We start from the raw sequence: 23,166 nt of genomic DNA, 5'->3' as shown, positions 1-23,166 counted from the left end.
GGCATTGTGACTAGTGAACGGCAATGACATCACAATGCCATCTCAGGGGATGAAAAGTAGTGACTGATGGGAGTAAACCTCTTGCCTCTCCTTGCACATGGCCTCCCACTGCATTTAATGAATGTTGAAACAGGTACACTGCACATTTCCAGCACATCGCACAAAGTAGGTCCCATATTTACAGTAACCTCAGAATCCTAGTTTCAACGGATTTTTAACGTTAAAAAGGGAATTAGCCAGTTGTCCCATACATGGCATAAGCTGCATGAAACCCTGGCTGCATTCGGACATCAGCGTAAACCATAGTTAATGGTTTATTGTCAAGGTGGAGATAGTTTCCATTTTGTTGCTCCCTTAGTACAAGCAGGGGAGACCATGATCCCTTGCTTAGCATTATGTCCAAACCAGGGATTGTGGTTTGTGTCGCTCAAACAAGCCATGGACAAGAAAAGCGCACATTTTAGGATTCACATAGCAGGTTTTTTTATTGGGGGGGGGGAGTGAAATAAACAATGATCCCTGATCCGGACACCATGCTAAGCCAGAAATTGTGGTTTGCTGTTCCAGTTTATATTACGGGAGGAGCAAAGTGGGAACAGTGCTTGCACCCGTGGTAACTCTTCCACGACCTTTTGATATAGCCATTAACTAAGTGCAAGGGATAAGGGATTTGGGGAGAATTTGGAATATTGAAGCTTCTCCTAGAAACAGAAGAAGCATCCAACAGCGTAAAAGAGTAAGCTACAGTTTAGGGTCAGGGGAAAGAGCTGGAGAAGGGAAAAAAAACAAGGATTTTAACAAAAGGCTGACAAAAGACACAAGGGATAGATAGGATTCTTCCACAGCCACAAATTACTTGAATTAAATTTGGAGAAAAGAGCCATATTTTGAGAAGGAACAGTGAGTGGGGGGCGGGCGGGAAGAGGAGTTTAATTTTTTTATTCTCCAGTTGCTTGAAGTGTCAAAGAGCACATAACAGAAGCAGTGAACCTTCCATCCTAAGGTCAAAATCAGGTGACTTACAAAATGCTAAATACTGGGGCTATCACTTTGGAATTTTTTATGAGAGGAGCTGTTAGCTAAAAGGATTCAGCAGCAGTAAATATATTTATGAAATTATTTCAGTTATGACTTGGATTATCTCAAAAGGGATACACACTTTTGAGACATGGGCAAGATTGTTCTACATGAACTGCATAGACAATTTGTTTGAAAACCCAAATCCTTAAAAAGAAAAGGTGCTTACATGGTGTTCCCCCTAAACGTTCCATCTTATTCTGGGATTAGCAGAATTAGAGCCAATTGCTTTAAACCAGTGAGTGAAACTGCTGTTTCAAAAAGGAGGCAATATTTTACAGTAGGTGGGGTTATTTAAATGCATATTTTAAGTTTAATATAATTAATTACTATTACTTTTTTGTTTGAGAGATGCTAAGATTATGGTTATAAAAGTTTAATAGCGTGGGCCTTACCCTCTGCTCTGATCCTACCGGTTGTGATAGGAATGTCTCCAGAACTGTACCGTACATGACGCCTAGAATGAGCGGTACTTATATATATTGCGAGGTTAATCAGCAGTCACTACACAGTTGTGGAAATCACAATAGAGATATGTCAAGCATGAATACCTTCCGGCAGCCTGAAAAAGCTTTCTTGGTTGGGCTGGCTTTCAACAGCCATAGTAAAGCTAATGTAGATTTATTTTAAATAGGTTTTAATGTGGTATTCTTTTAATCACTTATTTTTTCAGTAGTTGCTACCAAGCTTTTGTAAAAGAGCTGGGTAGAATCTAAAACCAACATACAATTGTCTAAAAGGTAATACACCTCAGAGTATCAACAGCAGAGGACGTATTTTCCATTAGGAGGCTGTAGATGATGGAAGACAGTAGTAATTTTGCATTCCTGCTGTTTTTGTTGAAATAAGATGCTATCCACTCCTCCACAAAAGCCTCAGCATCAAAATGAAAGACACAAGTACAATATAAATACTTAATGCCACAATTGCTATTAAATACTTTAAAAGCCTAGTAGATCTACCTTACTGGGCCTCACTTTTCATTCGAGTAAGTCCAGCAAGCAAAGGAGCAAGAATATTGTGAGCAAGTACTTACTTTTTTAGTTCCTAGGATAGCATTAAGAAAGACAGACAGAAAACAGGAAGGTTAAGATGGTTTTGTTTCCAGAAACATACTAGCCAAAGTGTAAAGCCACCAAGGGATTCAAACCCACCACCACAGCACAATCCTACAAGACAAGTAGAAGCGGTTTATGGCATTGTGCAGAAGTGGAAACATCTGAAACACAGCGCAACAAAAAAGGGTTTGACTCTTGAAAAACCTGCTCCACTCCCAAAGGGTAGCTCTCTCCCCTGTATATAACACGAAAGCTTCACCCTCTACGGCAGGAGACTACCATAATAGAGAATCCCTCAGAAGCCCATATAATGAAAAGGAAAATGTATTATGACTATTATTATTTAATAATAGTCCCTTCACCAGCAAGGTCCCAGAGGAAGTTACAGATGCTGAAAAATCAGTATTAAAACAGTTAAAACAATTTCTATTGCAGGAATAGTGTGCATCCTGAAAGCACAGTTCTCAGGTGTCAAAGACTGTTAGATGTATAATAAAGGTGCTACACACACACCTCTGTAGGGAAGGATTTCCACAACTTAGGGGCTACCGCAGAGAATGCCCTGGTCCGGACCAACCTCCCTGCTCTGATCTTCTGACGGCAGTGGAACTACAAAATCCTCAAGTAAAGATTTTCACATTAGCTTAAAAAATAATGACTACCTTAGTTTTGATTGGGGGGGGGGGGGACATTTGAGAAAATATGTAACCAGGTCTCAAGGCACTTGGGTTTTTCCCAATCCTAGTTAAAGGTACAGTGGTGCCTCGCAAGATGAAAATAATTCGTTCTGCGAGTCTTTTCGTCTTGCGATGTTTTTCGTCTTGCAAAGCACGGTCCGTCGCAACTGTGCCTCTTCAAGCGGCTTTTTTAAAAAAGCGCAAGACGTTTTTGTCTTGCGAAGCAAGCCCATAGGGAAATTCGTCTAGCGAAGCAACACAAAACCGAAAAACCCTTTCGTCTAGCAAGTTTTTCGTCTTGCGAGGCATTCGTCTTGCGGGGCACCACTGTATTCCGTCACAGTGTCAGGTTAGAGATGCCTGTCCTTTTTCTGAACCAGAACCGTCAACACGACAGTAGGGGTAGGAACCTTAAAAAAAAGCCCTGCTGGATTAGGCCAAAGGCCCATCAAGTCCACCATTCTGTTTTAAGGGTCACTTAAAATAAAAACTCAAAAGTGAGGGGAGGAGGAGAGAGAAGAACAAGGACAGAGGAAATACTGCTATACAGTGGTGCCTCGCAAGACGAAATTAATTCGTTCCGCAAGTTTTTTCTTCTTGCGAGTTTTTCGTCTTGCGAAGCACGGTTTCCCATAGGAATGCATTCAAAATCAATTAATGCATTCCTATGGAAAACGCTTGCCAGGCTGGCGGTGCGGAGAAGGGCTTTTCTCCCCACCGCAAGCCTTCAGGACAGGTATGGGAACAGAGGGGAAGGGGCGCAGCGCTTCTCCTCTGTTCCCGGGGCTTGCATGGGAGGAGGGTTTTTCCTCCCCACCGCCAACATTCAGAACAGCATTCTGAATGTTGGCGGTGGGAAGGAAATCCCTCCTCCCACCGCAAGTCTTCAGGACAGCCATCCAAAGGCTGGCGCGGGGAGAAGGTCTCTCCGCCCCACCGCCAGCCTTCGGAGGAGCCTTCCGAAGCCTGGCGGCGGGAGGAGGTCTCTCCGCCCCACCACCAGGCTTCGGAGCAGCCTTCCAAAGGCTGGCGGTGGGGCGGAGAGACCTCCTCCCGGCGCCAGGCTTCGGAGCAGCCTTCCGAAGCCTGGCGGTGGGGCGGAGAGCCCTCCTCCTGCCGCCAGCCTTTGGAGCATCCTTCCGAAGGCTGGCGGCGGGAGGAGGTCTCTCCGCCCCACCGCCAGCCTTCGGAGGAGGTCCGAGGACAGTGGGGAAGACGCGCTGCGCTTCCCCGCTGCCCCGGAGATTTCCCTGTGCGCTTTCGTCTTGCGAAGGAAGCCCATAGGGAAATTCGTTTTGCGAAGCGCCTCCAAAACGGAAAACCCTTTCGTCTAGCAGGTTTTCCGTCTTGCGAGGCGTTCGTCTTGCGGGGCGCCACTGTAAAAAGAAAAGGGAAATCCAACAGCAAGCATTTAAAGCAGGGCAGAAAAAAACATATGTATGACCCACAAGCAGTTAAGATAGCATACAGTAGTTAGCAACATTGAATTAAAAATGGAACAGTGGTTAGAATGCAGGAAATGCAAAGATAGAACTGTCACAGGCAGAGATACTCAGGAATGCTGCAGTGCTTTATAGCTACAGCAGATGTTGTAGCCAGTCATGTTTCAAAGACGGGGCAGTAACAAACCAAAAACCAGAAACAATCCCTCACATTTATTATTAAGAAGTAAATGCAGACACATTTCTTTAGCTGTATGAAGAAGCTGGGCTAGAGAAGGTTGGTGAAAGAATTCAATCATTGGGTGGCAGAGATCTGCAGAGAGCACTGTGTGAAATAAAGTTTCTTCTTTATTCTTCTTCGGACTCCATCACAAACAGTTCACTTGCGAGTAGAAAGGATCACATATGTGGAAAGAGACCACCTAGTAAGAAAATGCAGTTTTTTGTATATGCATCAACAAGCTTCTTGAATTACAGCTTTACATATTTCCTGGAGGAAGGTTGCATTGGCTCGCAGCTGCTTGGAAACAACCTCAGGAATTATTCAAGTTCATGAAAGACAGGACTACCATGGGCTAACAGAAGGAATGGCAAAAACAGAAGACTATGCCTGAAAGCATTTCACCTCCAACTACCAAATGATGACACAAAAGGAAGTGATCACCTGCATGCCTCGCTTGGAAGCATTTCAAAAGCATCCATAAGGCCACTGTCTGAGGCAAAAATGCCAGAATAAGCAGCCTTTGGGTATGATTCAGCAAAGCAGTTCTTCCGAACCCATAAGATAGGTCAGCATAAGAGAGGCAGTCAGGTGGTCAGTCAGCCTGGCATAGCAGCCTGATTTAGAATGGTGAAAACCAGCTTTAAATGCTAGCAGCCAAAATGGCCAATTGCACACCCCAGCAACTTGGCGTTTCCCTAGCACTTTGAAGAACTGAAATGGCTTCACAAACATTACATTAATATCCTGCCCTTCCTCCAAGAAGCTCAAAGCAGCGTTCATGGCTCTCCTTCCTCTTATTTCATCCAGACAGCAGTCCCATGAGGTAGGCAAGGATGAGAGATGGTGACTCACGCAACAAGATCGGCCAATGAGATCCACAGCTGTGTGAGAATTTGAACCCAAGTCTCCCTAGACACTAGAACCAATGTGCTACAGCAATGCTATAGAAGAGACCAGTTATCATCCCAACTTAAGGCCAAGAGACAATCATTTGCCTAAGGCAGCCTACAGTGTTGAATCATGGTCAAGATTTGGATCAGGAACCTCTCAGATTTATTCTCTGGGCCAATTACAAACCAAATCATGACCACATCAGTGGGAAAGGTAAGAGTGGGGTGAGTGGAAGAGTGGAAGTTCCTCAGAGAGAAAAAGTGGAGTTAAAAAAAAGCATAAATAAATAACCCAGTGCTAGAGCAGCACCCCTCTTCTTTAAGTTGCATTTTTCACCTTGCCATATATTACTATTTTTTTTATAGCAACATCTATGCATATGGTGCCTTGCTAACAAGTTAGACAGGTCCCTGCCCTAAAAGGGCTTACAATCTAAAACAGACAGAGGGAAACAACATGGCAGCATTTTTGTGTACCCCACTTAGAGGTGTTTAAATATTGTTCTACAAATACAGCCAGATTAATAAATACGCCACTATTTCAATTCCATTTGAGTTCAATGACTTTTATGCAACAACCTTTCGCTTTTTTTTACTTTAGCTTTTTGAATGCTATCCATGCTGTCTTAATTTGTATAAGCTGCCTTGATACCGGGTCTTGGGGGGGGGGGAGAAAAAGGGTGGGATATAAAGAAAGAAAGAAATAACAACAATAATTTTCTAGCCAGGAAAGAAAGGAAGAGGAAGGCAAGGGAAGTGGACCAGATGCTAATCCCCTTCCGATTCTGCAATTCTACCTATAAAAGGGCCTCTTTCCTAACCTGCCTCCTGCTTCCATACATTGGGGGGGGGGAATAAGAAAAAAGAATCACAATAAAACCAGGAAAATAACACAAAAACCCTGAAGCAAAGGGGGTCAGACTAGATGGCCCCCTGGGTTCCCATTCCACCTGTAAGGGGCGCCCTTCTCTCCCCCCCCCCCCGGTTTTGGCGTTCCAATGTCAGGCCCCCGCGGTGCATGATGGGACGTGGGGGGGAAGGTTTCTGGTCAAGCCCATTTTTGAAGTATCAGGGGGCCCCCCCCTCTTTTTTGCCGGTAAAGCGTCGCCTAGCAACCCCTTCTCACCTCCCCCCCCCGTAAGAAGAAATGGTCTCTACTCACGCAATAACCGTTAGGTGAGAGGAGGGAAACGGTATTTTTTTTTTTTAGGGGGGGGACCCGAGAGGAAGAACCAGCAGCTGCTCCGCTCCGCGCGGTCTCCGCCTGAGGAAAGAGAGAAGGCACGCGCCGCGCGGGGGGTTCTGGGAACGCGCCTGCTCGGAACGCGCCATCCCCGCTTGGAAATAGGGGGGGAGGGCATGGGTGCAAGGAGAGAAAAAGGAGGAGGTTGGGGAGCCGCGGAGCAAATGGAGTATGGAATGGTTTTTTTTAAGGGGGGGTTAATAATCTTACTAACGGTCAACAATGTGCAGGTGAAGTTAATCCGTTTTCTTTTCTTTTCTTCTCCCCCTACCAGAGATGTCGTCAATGGAATAGCCCGGTCCGGTGAAAGTGGGGGGGGTGAAAAGGCAAAACAGGATGACGGCAGCGTGAGGCTAAACTTTTAGCTTCTTTTTTAGAAAGATTATTTTTGTTACTTTTTTTAAGGCAACATATGCGGTGAAACAGACTTGCGGATTTTAGAAGGCAGAAATCCCAGTTTCTTTCACTGGACTATCCCCCCCCCCGGATTCGACGGGTTGGAATGATCCAAAAGAGAGCGTGAGAGAGTCCAACAGACCGCCAAACATGGGGGAGAGCAGCAGAGGAGAGGAAGATTCCATGGAGAGAAGAGGGTGGGGGGGGACGGAAAGGGAGCTGTCCCGCGGCGCATGCGCCTTCTCGGCCGGCCTGCCCTATCGGAAGGCGAGAGAGGCAGAGAAGACAAAGGCGGCCGCTCCGCCCCTCCCGCCCCTCCCTCGCTTTTCAGCTCTCCCCGGATATAACGCGCCCCGCTTTTCCCGCGCTCCCCCCCCCACAATAAGCCTTCCTCTCGCTTGTTTGGCGCACATCCTCAGGCGGGCTTTGAAAGGAGCCCGCCATGGCAGGGGGGCAAGGTGCCCTCCTCCCTGCAGTGGAAGGGATCGGGGCCCCAGGCAGCCTTGGGGGGAACCAGGCCTCCCCCATGAAACAGCCACCAGCCTCAGGCGAGCCTGCAGGCTCCTCGCGCCGGCCCTGCGGCAAGCCTGACGACGACCTTGCGAGGCGGGCCCCCCGTGCTGCCCCATCTTCCCCGCTGCCGGCGTCCAAGATGGCTTTCCGCCGGGCCTACTCCATCAAGGACAAGCTGCAGGCCATCGAGCGCGTGAAGAGGGGCGAGCGGCAGGCCTGGGTGTGCCGGGATTTCGGGGTCCCCGGCGGCACCCTCCGCGGCTGGCTGAAGGACGAAAGCAAGCTGCGCTGGTTCCTGGACCAGCTGGGGGGCGAGGTGGGCACCCACCGCAAGAAGATGCGCCTGGCCAACGAGGAGGATATCGACCGCGCCGTCTACACGTGGTTCCTCGCCTTGCGCCAGCACGGCGTGCCGCTCTCCGGACCCGCCATCCAGGCCCAGGCCGAAGCCTTTGCCCGGCAGATCTACGGGCCCGAGTGCACCTTCAAGGCCAGCCACGGGTGGTTCTGGCGGTGGCAGAAGCGGCACGGCATTTCCAGCCAACGCGAGGGGGGTGGCCTAGGGGCAGCAGGCGACACACCTGCCCTCCGAGCCGAAGCAGACACTGCTTCCCCCTGTTCGGCCTTCTCCGGCCATACCCGGCCTCCCGCGGCTGCTGCGCCACCAGATGAAGGCGGCTACAGCGACGACCAAATCTACAACGCTAACATCACCGGGCTTTATTGGAAGCTGTTGCCTGGCCAGGCCCGACTGCCGCAGCCTCTCCCATCGTGGGCGGGAGACGGGGTCACGGTCTTGCTCGCCGCAAATCTAACCGGCTCCCATAAGCTGAAACCACTGGTCGTGGGAGGCCTGCGGGACCCTCCTTGCCTCCGGTGCCGCAAGAGGGAGACACTCCCGGCTTGCTACCGCTACAGCCCCCGGGCCCGGCTGGACGGCTCCCTGCTGCGGATTTGGTTCTTCGACGATTTCGTGCCTAGCGTGAAGCGCTTTTTGCGCCGCAGCTGCCTCCAGCAGAAAGCCGTCCTCCTGCTCAGCTGCGCCTCTGTGCACTCCGAGGAGTCACCCCATCTTCAAACTCCGGACGGGTCTATCCGAGCGCTCTTCCTTTCCAAGGCGGCAGGAGGGTCTTTGGGAGGCAGAGGCCGGATTTTGCCACCGCTGGAACAAGGCGTTGTGTCGGCCTTCAAGCTGCTGTACAAGCGGGAGTTGTTGCGCTTGGCCGTGGCTTGCCTAGCGAGAGGAGCAGCCGTGGGGGAGTCCGAAAAACCTGGCGGAGAGCTGGACTTTGGCCGCTCTTTTCTCCTGGAGGATATGCTCTGCCTAGCTGGCCTGTCTTGGGATCTCATCCCGGCTGGATCCATTGAGAAATGTTGGCTGCTTGGCTTGCGTGCCGCCTTTGAGCCCCACTCTGGAGGCGAAGAGGAGTCGGAGTCGGGAGAGGCCTCTGCAGGTGTGGACAACCTGGACTTCGCTGACCTCGTACACCTGGCTGCCCTTACCTGCAAACGGCTGGTTCCGGAAGAAGTGGCCGATTGGCTCCACTTAGATGATGTCATTCCGGACACAGAGGAAGGGGAAGGCGAGGAGGAGGAAGAAACAGTTGGGACAAGAGATGGTGGAGGTGGCGGGAGTGATGGAATGGGAGATACTCCGCCGCCCACTGCCCGGGAAGCAATACAAGGCCTGCAGAAGGCCTTGCGCTGGCTGGAGAGCCAGGATCCCCAGGAAGTTGGGACGCTGAAGGTGGTCCAACTCCGGTCCTTCATCAGCATGGCGCAAAGGCTGCAGAAGGCAGCTGAACCCGACTCGTGGCAAGGCGGCTCAGAGCAAAACAGCTAACCAGATTATTGCACTCACCTACACATCTGGTGGAAGTGTTTACTTTGTGCAGCAATAGGGGATGGTGCCGTGTGCCCACTGGGAGGTGCAGATACGGCACAATCAGGGCAGAACAGGATAGTTCCTCCCCCCTCCCTATGAGCATTGGGGTGAGGCTGTTAAAGGGGCTCAACTCCCTAAGTTCTGGGGGTTGGGAAAAGTGGCTATCAACAGCAGAGAGGCAGGAGGCGTACCTCTGCTCCCTAAACCGCTTGCTCAGGGTGCAATTCTTGCCTGTTCCGTGTGGTGGAACCACGTGGACTTCCTTCTTACTTAGAATTTATGCATGGCGGAGGTTTCCTTTCGAACACACTCTACACAGGGTAAAATTAAAGACTTGTCTGTCCAGCAAACAGGTTGAAAAAGTTGTCCCAAGGTGGAGACAATCTCGTTGCAAGTTCAAAGAGGTTTGGGGGGAGGGATGCTCCCTGAAAAAGGGGTGGGGAGTTTGCAGTGGTTTTCAAGTGTCAAACAAAAGATTGAGGTGTGAGTTGGCCATGTAGGCATACTTGAATAGAAAAGGGTATGCGCAGAAGTACAGGAGAGGGCTCTAGAATTCAAATGTTACCTAAAAAGCTGAGTTATGTATGAAAGCAGCAGAGCTGTGCAATGGGAAGAGCGCCTAGGCAGGAGTATAGTGCTCCCTGATTTTATGTCATCCACAGCGTCAGAACTATTTGGTAACTCCCCTCACCCAACCACCTTTTTTGTAAGCTTATCACACTTGTTGAAAGGGCTGCTTGCTATTCCCCTCCATATTTCCTCCTGAGTTTCTTGCGGAATGTCCTCTTTTTTAAAAAACCATGCCTTTCCAAGAAGCACACTGGATCAGGACTGGTGAGATGCTCAGGAAGCTTTGGGTGACATACAGAGATGAGGTGGCGCTAACCCTCTATGGATTTGGAGTTACTTGGATGCTTTGGAAATAAGAGACCCACCCTGCCTGCCGGCCAAAGAATTAATTTAATAAAGCGAAATGGTACAGCTACTGGACTCTCATTTGTGAACAGACTTGAATTGGACTTCAGAGACTTGAATTTTCACATTGTGTGTGTGTGTGTGTTTGGAGCTTTTGGGGGGGTTAATGCTGTCCTATTACAGAGTTGAAAAAAACCCAAAATGATTCCTGAACATCCTCAATGTGTTCCTCAAGAAGCAGACTACTTTTCCATTTCAGAGTACAGCGGTACCTCGGCTTACATACGCTTCAGGTTACAGACTCTGCTAACCCAGAAATAGTACCTCGGGTTAAGAACTTTGCTTCAGGATGAAAACAGAAATCGCGTGGCGGCGGCGCGGCAGCAGAGGGAGGCCCCATTAGCTAAAGCGGTGCTTCAGGTTTAGTACAGTTTCAGGTTAAGTTCTTAACCCAAGGTACCACTGTACAGCAATTATTGGGAAATAGAAGCCTTTTATTCAATTTACAGTGGTACCTCTGGTTGCGAACAGGATCCGTTCCGGAGCCCAGTTCGCCACCTGAGCAGAACGCAACCCACGTCTGCGAGTCATGATTCGCTGCTTCTGCGCATGCGTGTGACGTCATTTTGAGAGTCTGCGCATGCGTGAGTGACGAAACCCAGAAGTGACCCTTTCTGGTACTTCTGGGTTGCAACCTGAAAACGCTCAACCTGAAGCAAATGAAACACGGGGTATTACTGTATTGTTTTCCCAGTTCTGTGATAGAGATCAGCGGTGGGATCCAGTTGTTTTAATGCAATGGATTTATGCCTGTCCTTTCGCACCCAGTGGCGCACGCACAAACTTTGAATGAAGCACACTTGCCTGGGCCTGATAAGAACCTATGAAAGGAAAAGTCCCGTCTCCCTTGCACTGTGTGAGCAGTGCACAATTTTGCTCCCCTGTGCAGCGTTAGACCCGCGTAGGACAGCTCTAGCGCAGGGGCAGAGCACATTTAGAAAGTCTCAGGCCCCATTCCCAGCCAACCCCAGGAAGAGGTGGGAAAGAACTCTGAAACGGTGCTGCTTTGTCAGCGTAAATATTGATTCAATATACCGTATTTTTCGCTCCATAAGATGCATCTGACCATAAGACGCACCTAGTTTTTAGAGGACCAGTTCACAGTTGTGCATCTTCTTTTGCAAAGGAGAAAAGCCCCTTTTTAAAAGGATCAGCTCAAAGTTGTTGAGCTTACTTGCAAAGGGGGGAAATCCTGTTTTTATGGGGTTCAACTCACAGTTCTGCAGCTTCTTTAGGATAGGAAAGGAAAGGGAGCCATTTCTACAGTTTCCAGACAGATAATCTAATCAACAAGTCACATGTCGCTGGGGAAACAAACAGCCTCCGTCTGCAGAACATTCAACAATGGAGGCCTGGGCAAGGGGGCGGAAGGGGAGCCAGCAATCAACCACACATTCATTCCATAAGGCGCACAGACATTTCCCCATACTTTTTAGGAGGAAAAAAGTGTGTCTTATGGAGCGAAAAATACCGTAATGCTCCTATGCTCCTAAGCTTCAGTGCACTACCGATGGCTGTGAGCCGCAAGGGCTCTGCCCTGCCTCCACAATTGGGAGGCAGAGATGATTCTGAATCCCAGTTTGCTGGAAGCCACAGGAATGGAGAGCGCTCTTTGTGCTCGGATCCTGCTTACGGGCTTCCCAATAGAGGAGGAATTTGGTTGGCCACTGAGAGAACGGGCCGCTGGACTGATCCAGCAGCCTCTCCTTACGTTCTTATTTAACCAGCCAGCCTTTGGTCTGTCTGCAATTGAAGTTTACTCGGCCAGATGTGTTCCTATGCTACTTCCATCAACACCATCCTCTGTACCGGAAGTGCATCTTCTTTTAAAGCCGCCTTTCTCAACCTGTGGGTCCCCAGATGTTGTTGAACTACAACTCCCATCACCCCTAGCTAGCAAGGCCAGAGCTCAGGGATGGTGGGAGTTGTAGTCCATCAACATCCCACAGGTTGAGAACTGCTGTTTTAAAGCGAGGTACAGTGTGAAAACGGACGCGGGTGGCGCTGTGGTCTAAACCACTGAGCCTAGGGCATGCCGATCAGAAGGTTGGAGGTTCAAATCCCTGCGACGGGGTGAGCTCCCGTTGCTCGGTCCCTGCTCCTGCCAACCTAGCAGTTCGAAAGCACGTCAAAGTGCAAGTAGATAAATAGGTACCGCTCCGGCGGGAAGGTAAACCGTTTCAGTGCGCTGCTCTGGTTTTGCCAGAAGCGGCTTCGTCATGCTGGCCACATGACCTGGAAGCTGTCTGCGGACAAACGTCAGCTCCCTCGGCCAGTAAAGTGAGATGAGCAGCGCAACCCCACAGTCATTCGCACTTGACTTAACTGTCAGGGGTCCTTCACCTTTACCTTTTACAGTGCAAAAGGCTCGTTTCTGCTAGTGCTTGTACGCTCAGGTAATATTGGTACATAATAAGGACACAAGAGAAGCTAACATGTCAATAGGAAGCCTAGAGTTAGGTGTGTTTAATATTGAGGGCTTGGAGAGAGATGATGATTGTCACTGGTGTGGATTATTCCCTTGCTGTTGAGTCATGCGGTGGGGGCGGGAGGGGGGGGAGAAAATCCCATAAGTGTCAATCTTCCAAAGAAAAAACAGACTGCCATTGTGAAGTTCACATGTGCAACAGCTCCAGGCCATCTGCTCCAGAATTCTTCCAGGGGGTTCTCTATCCTGATCCCACGCATAAGATGTGGGGGCCTCCATCGCCAAGGCCACCACATGCCCACCCCCTCCTATCGCTTGCCCAATGTCTGAGCGCGGCAGGTGGCTGCCTCCACAGCGTTCATGACAGTAGAGCGAAGAGACCCCTTTTCCAGCTCATGCAAGGCGTGGATAGTTGTTCCCCCTGGGGTGCAAACAGCACTTCTCAGAACCGCTGGGTGCTCTCCTGTTTCAAGGATCATTCTTCCTGCTCCCTGGAAGAAAAGACAACAAATACAGTTTCAGATATGACGATTGGGGGGGGGGGGGGTGAGTGGATAGCACATTGGATTTCCACACAAGGAACCAAAGTTCAGATCACTGCTCAATCACAGTGTTAGAAACTCAGATATATAATCTAATTGCCAAATGGCACTTTAAACCTAGGTTATGGTCACCACAATGAAATGTCTAGGCTCTGCCCCCCCCCCCCCGCAATAGAGTTTTGTTGGAAGCCGCCCAGAGTGGCTGGGGAAAAAATAATAAATTATTATTATTAACGTTATTTTCATTTCTATACTGCTTTATACAGTCATACCTCATGTTACGTTCTTTCAGGTTACGTCCCGCAGCAACGCAGAAGTACCGGAAAGGGTTACATCCGGGTTTCGCCGCTCGCACATGCTCAGATGTGCAAAATGACGTCATGCGCAGAAGCGGCAAATTGCAACCTGCGTGTGCAAAGACACGCCGCTGCGAGTTGCGTTCTTTTCATGTTGCGAACGGGCCTCCGGAACGGATCCCATTTGCAACCAGAGGTACCACTGCATTTTAAATAGCAAATCTCAAAGCAGTTTACAACAATGAAAACATCAAATTAAAAAGTATCCAGGAGAAATTCAAGCTTCGAGGAAAGAATTATAGATCCTTAGCTCGGTCTGTAGAGCATGTGACTCTTAACCCCAGGGTTGTGGGTTCAAGATCTATGTTAGGCAAAAGATCCCTGTGTTGTGGGATGATTGCAGGGTCTGGGTTGGTTCCTATAGAGAGAGGCGGTCCTTGAGGTATTGCAGCCCTGAGCGGTTTAACCAGCACTTTGAACTGGGCCCATAACCTACAGTAATTGGCAGCCCTTGCAGTTCGGCTGCAAACCATCTTGCCCCAGTGAGCAGCCTGGCTGCTGAATTCTGCACCAGCTGAAGTTTCCAAACTGTCTTGAGAGGCATCCCTACATATAACACATTACAATCATTTAAACCTAGAGGTTACCAAGGGAGATTATGGAGGGATGGGATGGAGGAGGTTGGCAAGAATCACAGCCCCTTACCAAGAGGGTCTGAGCAGCAATCTTCTGGGCCATAGCCCCCGGCATCCCCATCTTTACAGCTCCTTCCGCCAATGCTTCAGCAAACATGTATGCCTGTGGCGATGGGGAGAGAATAAAGAAGAGGAAACCATTACCAGAGCGTCCAATTAGATTACAATAATCACTTTCTGGAGTTCAAAGGCTTTATTCATGCAGGAACTATTTACGGCATGAGGAGATGAGAGCAAAAGTAGCAGGCATCTAGGTCTCAGCAAGCGGGGAGAGAAAAGTAAACAAAATGCCTCCGCTTTTAGGGGTAGAGTTAACTTAAAGCAAAGATTATAAGCAAGTACTGTCTAGGTTGCTAGACAAACAGTGCGGTTTAAACTAACACATGCACTGACTTGAAGCTCAAGGCAAGGGTTCGCTAACTTGTGCTTGGCTAATTTGAATATGATGTTGGACTCCATCTTCCCCACTGCCATGCCAAAGCAATAAGATGATGGGGAGCTGTACTCCAGCAACGGCTGAACGTCCAGTGGGCAGCCATGCACAATAGGGGACCCCAAACGTAGAAAGGCCAAGGCGAGAACTGCAGAATATGTGTTTAAGCCCAATGCCATGCCTACTATTTAAGAGGCCACTTGCGGACCCAACAGAAAAGGCAGCTCACATAGGCAACGCCGCTGCCGCTCAGCCCCGTATGGATGTCGATGTAGGATTCGGGGCCCTCTTCACACAGCCCACTGTGAGACAGCAGCCTCTTCAGCAGGGCCACATCCTCTTCCTCAGCGCAGGTGCCACGAGCCAGAACGATGGCGCCCGACTGGATCACGCAGGGAAGGTTGGGCATGATCCGCAGCACTTTGCTCCCAGGCGGAAGCAGCTGTGGAACCCCAGAAAAGAAGAAGAGGGAATGTGCATTTAGTGTTGCAATCAGGGATGCTTTACCTAACATTTAGCCACAAGGATTGAGCTTAAGTTGCAACATTCTGCACGGATTCCTTGCATTCGGAACAGGTTTTTTAACGAGTTGTTGTTTAAGCTGAGTGGATAATGTGATTACCACCTAGAAGTTATGGGGAATTTAAGGCAGTGGTTTCCCAATGTTTTAGGGCCACCACCCACTTTGTTCCATAAACTCACCCCCAGTGCCCCCTATCCTATTAAAAACATTATTCAGAACAGCAGCCAGCGTGACCCACTAAGATAATCACAGAAGCATAGAATTGTAGGGTTGGGAGGGATCACAGAGTCCAGCCCCCTTGCAGTGCAGGAATCTTTTGCCCAAGGTGGGGCTCGAATCCACAACCCTGATATTTTTATTATTTATTAAAGATTTTCTTGTTTTACAGAAGTATGTGTAATATCTCTCTATTTTTTCCATGTAACATTTTTACAAATCAGTTTCATTTGTTGAGACATTAGGAAGAAAAGGGGTGGGAAGATGGGTGGGGTCGGGTGGCGATGTTTCTATTTTACTTAATATATGTGGGGTTTGGTGTCAGCGTTGCTTGTGCAGGTTCTTTGCTGTTCATTTGTGTTCCTTTGGTAGTGAGAGAGGTTGGGGTTGGCTTATGGTGTAGCTGTTCATTTGTGATTGGCTGTGGTGGTCTTTGTGTGAGTGAGGTGGGTGGGTGTTTTGGATCAGGTTAGCCATATTGATTTGTATGCTGTTGGTGGATTTTTGTCGTTCTTGTTGGGCTGTGCATGTGATAAAGGAGAGCCATACCGGGATGAAGGCGTCTTCTTCTATTCATCCCCGTGTCAGTTTCAGTTTATTGGCTAATTTTTCTAGTAGGGCTGTTTCCCATACTATTTGGTACCATTGGTCCATGCTTACTCCTGACAGGTCTCTCCAGTTTCTGGCTATGATGCTTCTGGCTGCTGAAAGTAGGTGGGTTGTGAGTTCTTTGTGGTGTAAGTGGGCATTACTGTCTTGGAAGATGTTTAGTAGGGCCAATTCTGGGGTGATGTCACAACCCTGAGATTAAGAGCCCCATGCTCTACCGACTGAGCTCTCTAAAACTGAAAACCACAATTGCCCATTTATTTAAAATCCAATTAAAACTGTTTGGTTTAATTAATTGAACGGAACAGATGAACTTAGTCCAGCGATGCCAGCTTTCAAAGCCTGATAGTCATTTCTCCCTTCCACCCCTTGCCTCTTAGCACCCCCCCCAAGTAATCCCAATACCCCCCAGGGGGGCAGTACCGCCCACTTTGGGAACCACTGATCTAAGAGTTGTGCCCGACGAAGTTTTACTCTGAGCGAACCCATTGAAATTAAGTAGACAATCCTTTGCAGTATGAATTTCCTTTTTAACCAACATGTATTCACTTATGCTTCTTGATGGATGTTTTTCCCTTACATGTTGCAAACCGCCTCAATATCTTTATTTTTATTTTTTTAATGAAAGTGCAGATTACAACTAGATAAAGTAAATAATGGGCCCAGGTTAGTCTTGCGCCTTCATTTCAGTGGGTCTGTTCTGAGAAGGACTAGCACTCGCTAACAGAGATTATGTTTAAACTGCAGGTGCCAAGGATTTGACATGATGTCAAATGATGTATACCTGAAGGAGCGTCTCCACCCCCATCGTTCAGCCCGGATTCTGAGGTCCGGCGCCGAGGGCCTTCTGGCGGTTCCCTCATTGCGAGAAGTGAGGCTACAGGGAACCAGACAGAGGGCCTTCTTGGTGGTGGCACCCGCCCTGTGGAACGCCCTCCCATCAGATGTCAAAGAGATAAACAATTACCTGACATTCAGAAGACATCTTAAGGCAGCCCTGTTCAGGGAAGTTTTTAATATGTAACGCTGTACTGTTTTTAACACTTGATTGGGAGCCGCCCAGAGTGGCTGGGGAAACTTAGCCAGATGGGCGGGGTATAAATAATAAATTTATTATTATTAATTATTTATTATTATTATTATTATGTGTGCAAAACCTGGGATCTTCCAGCGAGCTGCAGCCTCACCCTATACCTGCACATACCAGGTAGCGGTGGCACTAATAATACTAATAATACTAATAATAATTTATACCCCGCCCATCTGGCTGGTTTTCCCCAGCCACTCTGGGCGGCTTCCAACAAAATATTAAAATACAGTGGTCTGTTAAACATTAAAAGTTCCCCTAAACTTGTACAATCAAGTTTCAGCCCAAAGCACATTCAACGGAGAGTACAGTGATGATTGGGCTGCAAGGTTCACTAATGCCCTACTTCACCACGCCTATGGGGATGGGCCCGTGGGCTTGCTCCTCCAAGAACTCACCTCTTCTAAGGCCTGCAGTGTGACTCCAGCTGCCATGGAGACAACGACATGTTTTTTGGTGACCGCAGATGCGATCTCTCGCAGAACCGTGGGGAGCACATGGGGCTTGGTAGCCAGGAATACGATGGTGCAGTTCTCCAGAATCTCCAGGTTAGAGTGCGTCGTCTTGCACTCAAAGGTCTTTATTCAAAAGAGAGATCACAAGGTAAGAACATGAGAACTTCATGCCCTGCAGGTGGATCAGACCATAGGCCTATGTTGAGCACATGGCTCTAGGAAAGCCACAACTGCGACGAGTCCAACAGCGCACACAGCTGCCCCACTCATGTGCTCTGGCTAACTGGTGTTTAGACACTCAGTGATGTGGGGCAGAACATTTCCCAGTGCTTAATTTTCCCATGGATCAACAGATCTGAATTGTTCATTTCTTTTTTTAATGTAACTTCTATTGAATTTTCAAATTTTTGCAAACTGACTTCAAATTAAATAGCAACGTCATTTCATGTATTGCCGTCCCACTCACACCTCCAGAATGGTTTTGTTCATACCCTTTTCTACTGCATTATAGATCAAACACTTGTCTATTACAGAAATCCCTCTAATACATTTACTTTGTCATTTTACTTCCGCTGCTCCCATCTCTAATCCTGCCCACAACTTCATTTGACTTCCTTTGTTAGAATGAATTCCCCTTTCCAAGCCATCCAAGTTAGTGGCCGCCACTGAACGGACGGCCTTTAGCATTTCACGGCCCTTTTGATTCAGGTCCTGTTGACATTTGGCCTTCACTTACCTGGAACTTGTCCAGGTTCCTGTTGGATGGAGCACTGGCAAAGATGTTCACTGCCTGGACTTCTCCTGCGAGAGATGGGGAGAAAGAAAGCTTGGCTGAATGTACGACACCTTATGCTTTGCTCAAACACGAGCCCAGCAGAAGAAAGACCACTCTGCTTTTGCAAGCTGTCTTGCAAGAAAAAAGGACAAGGCAACAAGTTCAACCTCATCATATCTAAGTAATAGTCAGAATGGACTCATCTGCAGCTCACAAAGCTCTCTGGAAAAACACTCGTTCCCCACTATTGACAAAGGTAAGTTTTGACCATGAGAAGATTCCAGAGGGCACAACTGAGAAACCCTTACATCTTCACCTCTTTGGGAAAAAAGGAAACCCCTTTAGAGGATTTCCCTTCTGCAAACTCAAGGAATTTGGGCCCCAATTGGTTCAGGGCAGGGGTGCACAATCTGTTGCCTTCCAGGTGTGCAGGACTCTACCTGCCATCTTCCCTAACCATTGGAACAGAAGGAGTTGGGAGCATATAGAAGACATCAGGAGGCAGCCCTGTTTAGGGAAGTTTTTAATGTTTGATGTTTTGCTGTGGTTTCATAATTTGTTGGAAGCCACCCAGAGTGGCTGGCAATCCCGTCAAATGGGCAGCATATAAATATTATTATTATTATTATTATTCCAAACCCTGCTTCCCTGGCTTAGATGGTGAGAATTAATGTATCTGAGAAAGTGTGTCCACACTTTGCTAGCTAACTATAACACTGTAGTAGTTCATCCTTTGCTAAAGAAACATTCCAGACCCACATGAATTATCAGCATTTACCGTCTGGTCTCCAACTTTCCATTTTTGAACAAGATGCTTGGGTGTGTGGTGATGACCCTACTCCAGGACTTCCTGGGAGAGGGAGATTATCTTCAGCCATTTTAGTCTCGTTTCCAACCTGGTTTGGGGACTGAAACTGCCTCGGTCGCCCTGGCGGATGATTGATGCTGGACGCTGGACCCGGGCAGAACGTCCCTGTTCTTTCCGATGGCGTCCTGAGCCACTTTCGGTGCCATCGGCCCTGCTGTCCTTCCTGGGATGGGGTTTCTGGGTGCCGTAATAAAGAGACTCCGGCTTTTCCTGGAGGGCAGATTCCAGAAGGTAGTTCCGAGGGGCAGCCCCTGCTCAGCACTTTTGTTTTCGGGTGTCCCCCCCAAACTTCCACCTTGCCCTCTACCTACCCAACATCGACATGAAACCCACACAGAAAGAGAATCTAGAGTTTTGGAGTTCACAGTCAGCAATAGGCAGATGGCACACAGATCTGGATCTCCTGAACCACCGCGTGAATGGACTGGATGCAGATGAACAAGCTGAAACTCAAGACTGCACAAGCCAGGTGTGTTCTCGCCAGGGGATGAACAAGCCAGTGATAGGGTTACACGCCCCCTGAAAGATGGGGCTTGCCGTTTTGGTGTGTTCCTGGACACAGCTCTGCCCCTGTTGGTCAGGCGGCAGCAGTGGTCAGGAGTGCCTTGCTGCAGCAACCAATTGTGGAAGGCTCCTGGAGTGGTCAGGGGCACGGGTGGCACTGTGGGTTAAACCACAGAGCCTAGGACTTGCCAATCAGAAGGTTGGCGGTTCGACCAGGTTAATGTGCCAGCTTAATGGGATAAATGGACTGACAAACCCGGGACGTGTGGGAAGGGACGTTGGATGAAGACTTTATCTTTTGTTATTAGGACTATTTTATATAAGTGATGAACATTAGAAGGATGCATGAAATGAAATTGCTTGGCTCTGGTATAAAAAATAAGATTTAGGAGTGTTAAGGTTTTTTATAAGACAATGAGGAGAATAGAGTAAGGTAATGTAATGAAAGATTAGAATAGGGTAAAAACTTGATGGTAAGGATTTGCTGAACTAACAAATTGAACTGGAATACAAAAAAAGGAGGGATGAGGAGGTCTGGGGAAATAAGTGTATGAAGATATGTTATAAAAATTAATGTGTTTTTAATTGTTTTTATTTTCTATGTTTTTTCTTTTTTCATTTGTTTTGTTGTAATTTGGAAACTTTAATAAAATATCTTTTTTTTTAAAAAAAAAGAAGGTTGGCGGTTCAAATCCCCGCGACAGGGTGAGCTCCCGTTGCTTGGTCCCTGCTCCTGCCCACCTAGCAGTTCGAAAGCATGCCAATGCAAGTAGATAAATAGGTACCGCTCCGGTGGGAAGGTAAACGGCGTTTCCGTGCGCTGCTCTGGTTCGCCAGAAGCGGCTTAGTCATGCTGGCCACATGACCCGGAAGCTGTACTCCCTCGGCCAATAAAGCGAGATGAGGGCTGCAACCCCAGTCGACCATGACTGGAGCTGATGGTCAGGGGTCCCTTTACCTTTAATGAGTCTGTATGGGAGTACTGTATATTGTATTTAAAAATGGGGTATCAGAGTTTTTAGGGGCTAACCAGGTTGGGAGAGCTGGGATAGGAGGCTTGTTGGGTTTTGAATGTCTTATGTAGATTTTTCAATTTCATTGTTCTGTATATGGGACAATGACAATAAAGATTATCGTAAACAAACTCTATATGGGACTGCCCATGGAGTATGTTTGGAAATTTTGGAAACCCCTCCTGGCACATAATGCCTTTCAAGACCACGTTTCTGCCTGGCTCTATCAGCTGCTGGCCATTTCCCATGTGCAATTAGATGTCCTGCTTAACATCTTGACTGTGCAACCGGCATGCTGTTAGCCAAGTTTCCCCTGCACAACTTTCTAGGCAATTTGGCCCTTCCATGGGACAGGATTTAGTTGGGGTTTGTGCACAGGGTGTTACGTGCTACAAGGAACAAGGAAGGGAATCATCAAAGACAGATGAGTATCTTTCCATGAGCCAGAGTAATTTTCCATGATGGATATAAAGCAATAAAAAGCTCAGTTACATTCGGTTACAAAACTTTCCCCCACCTCCCATTCTGGGACACAATTTGCAGTACACTTACTCTGAAGTAAGCCCCACCTATTTTGCAGCCCAGAACTAGATATCTTAAAGATGTTACTGAGCTACTGTTTATAAAACACACAATTCTGTATTGCTTAATACACATGGAGATTGTTGTTGTTACTCAAGTTTTGTCATGTCTGAAGGCCTTGGAAAAATTCTTCCACTTGGAGGTATTTCACAGGGCAAAGTTTGGCCTAAGGGTGGGGGGTGGGGACTCCACTTGCCCCTTCTAGAAAAAAAAACCCTCCTCTGAACCCGTAACTGAAATGGCCTTTGGTATTTTAGGGTCAGTTTATATTTTACCTTTCACTTTTAAGTCCTATTCTACTTGCAATCCTGTAGCACTTTCTCAGAGTAAGCCCCATTAGACTCGATGGAACTTAAGCGTACGTAGGCTTACACTGTGCTCTAAAATTAAACGAGCTCGCTAACAATGCTATTAAGCTGCAGCTGGGCTCCAAATACTCAATTCCATGCAAAAACAGAAGTCCTGTAGCACACAAGACTCATGAATCTGTACATAGTGAGAATTTTTTAGATTGTTTAGGGAAGCTTTTAATATTTGATGTTTTATTGTGTTTTTAATATTCTTTGGGAAGCCGCCCAGAGTGACTGGGGAGGCCTGGCCAGATGGGTGGGGTAAAATATATCATTATTATTAATATTTTACCCATCTAATGCAACATTATCTGACTTGGGTGTAGGGAAACTTTGGCCCACCTGGCGTCATGGAACTATAATTCTCATCACTCCTGGCTTTTGGCTATGCTAGCAGGGGCTGATGGGAATTGTAGTTCAGCACCATCTGCAAAACCCAAGTTCCAGCACACCTGAACTAGCTTGCCAGCAGAGACCTCATCATCTCCTACCACAGGGGCCAGCAAACTTTTGCAGCAGGGGGCCGGTCCACTGTCCCTCAGACCTTGTGGGGGGCTGGACTATATTGGGGGGGGGATTGAACGAATTCCTATGTTCCACAAATAACCCAAAGATGCATTTTAAATAAAAGGACACATTCTACTCATGTAAAAACAAGCGGATTCCCAGACCCTCTGCGGGCCAGATTTAGAAAGCGACTGGGCCAGATCCGGCCCCCGGGCCTCAGTTTGCCTACCCATCTTCTCAAAACAAGGCACCTGCTGTCGCAATGCCTCTTCCCAACAGATACAGAGGCTGCCTTACCCAAAGACAGTTCAGCCAGGGGGTGGGTCTTTCCTAGCCTCATAGAAACACAGAACTGCCGATTCTGAAGAGTCCCCCCAACCCCCGGGTCACCTAGCCGAGCGCCCTGCAAATATTCTAACCCGAAATCATATTTAGCCTGTTTTTCAACCTACGCCCTTTGCACCGTGCAAGAACAGATCCGCCACCTTTGGCCTCTGGACCCCTCATCACTTACAGCAGGTTTACTCAAAAGCAAGCCTCGTTTGCAATCCGATGGCGTTCCTTTTTCCTGCAAGGGGTTTTGAAGATCCCAGGCCCCTGCTGATTTGGGCTTTTTCTAGGATTTTGTGCATGCAGGAGATTCCCCTCCCCCCACAACACACCTTGCCTCTCCTACCTGCCCTTACCTGCCAGCAGGATCGCCTGGGCCACAGCGCTGGCCATGCGCCCCGCCCCGATGAAGCCCACACGCAGCTCCCGCAGCTTCTCCATCTCCGCAACCTGCCACGGACCGGCCAGATTGTCTCCTTTTTTAACCTCCTCCTGAACAGCTGAACTCATAATACTCACGTGGCCCAGCCCAGACTCCGCCCTCCGGTCGAGCCAGGGAGCCAATCAAGCCGCG

At 48.2% G+C, this 23,166-nt stretch overlaps 2 protein-coding genes across 6 annotated transcripts; one reads left to right on the top strand and one right to left on the bottom strand.

Annotated features, from left to right (window-relative positions):
• The first annotated feature begins 66 nt into the window (after window positions 1-66).
• TIGD5 (tigger transposable element derived 5) lies at window positions 67-10,389 on the top strand. Of its 4 annotated transcripts, none has more exons than XM_082235652.1 (3): window positions 90-169; window positions 5,289-5,581; window positions 6,885-10,389. In XM_082235652.1, exon 3 carries the CDS (start codon window positions 7,449-7,451, stop codon window positions 9,360-9,362), a length of 1,914 nt encoding a protein of 637 aa, XP_082091778.1. In that variant the 5' UTR covers window positions 90-169; window positions 5,289-5,581; window positions 6,885-7,448; the 3' UTR covers window positions 9,363-10,389. The 4 variants fall into 4 exon arrangements, with proteins under 4 accessions (XP_082091779.1, XP_082091778.1, XP_082091776.1 ...); XM_082235650.1 differs by lacking the exon at window positions 90-169 and adding an exon at window positions 3,125-3,364 and having other exon boundaries at window positions 4,199-5,581; XM_082235653.1 differs by lacking the exon at window positions 5,289-5,581 and having other exon boundaries at window positions 67-165.
• A 2,428-nt stretch (window positions 10,390-12,817) lies between these two features.
• PYCR3 (pyrroline-5-carboxylate reductase 3) lies at window positions 12,818-23,148 on the bottom strand. Of its 2 annotated transcripts, XM_082235802.1 has the most exons (7): window positions 22,949-23,148; window positions 19,217-19,516; window positions 18,400-18,464; window positions 17,607-17,786; window positions 15,003-15,215; window positions 14,351-14,443; window positions 12,818-13,298 (listed from the first exon to the last, which is right to left on the bottom strand). In XM_082235802.1, exons 1-7 carry the CDS (start codon window positions 23,100-23,102, stop codon window positions 13,116-13,118), a joined length of 1,188 nt encoding a protein of 395 aa, XP_082091928.1. In that variant the 5' UTR covers window positions 23,103-23,148; the 3' UTR covers window positions 12,818-13,115. The 2 variants fall into 2 exon arrangements, with proteins under 2 accessions (XP_082091928.1, XP_082091929.1); XM_082235803.1 differs by lacking the exon at window positions 19,217-19,516 and having other exon boundaries at window positions 22,949-23,137.
• Between the last annotated feature and the right edge of the window lie 18 nt (window positions 23,149-23,166).

This window comes from Podarcis vaucheri (assembly GCF_965113315.1).
Source record: "Podarcis vaucheri genome assembly, chromosome: 8".
Classification (NCBI taxonomy): domain Eukaryota; kingdom Metazoa; phylum Chordata; class Lepidosauria; order Squamata; family Lacertidae; genus Podarcis; species Podarcis vaucheri.
This window is presented reverse-complemented; position numbering and strand designations above follow the sequence as displayed.

Coding starts and splice junctions, on each gene's coding strand:
- PYCR3 (XM_082235802.1), bottom strand. CDS start 23,102: ATGAGTTCAGCTGTTCAGGAGGAGGTTAAAAAAGGAGACAATCTGGCC. Junction 19,517..22,948: donor CCAGGCGATCCTGCTGGCAG/GTAAGGGCAGGT, acceptor TCTGCCCTCCAG/GAAAAGCCGGAGTCTCTTTA. Junction 17,787..18,399: donor GGAACCTGGACAAGTTCCAG/GTAAGTGAAGGC, acceptor TTTTGAATAAAG/ACCTTTGAGTGCAAGACGAC.
- TIGD5 (XM_082235653.1), top strand. CDS start 7,449: ATGGCAGGGGGGCAAGGTGCCCTCCTCCCTGCAGTGGAAGGGATCGGG.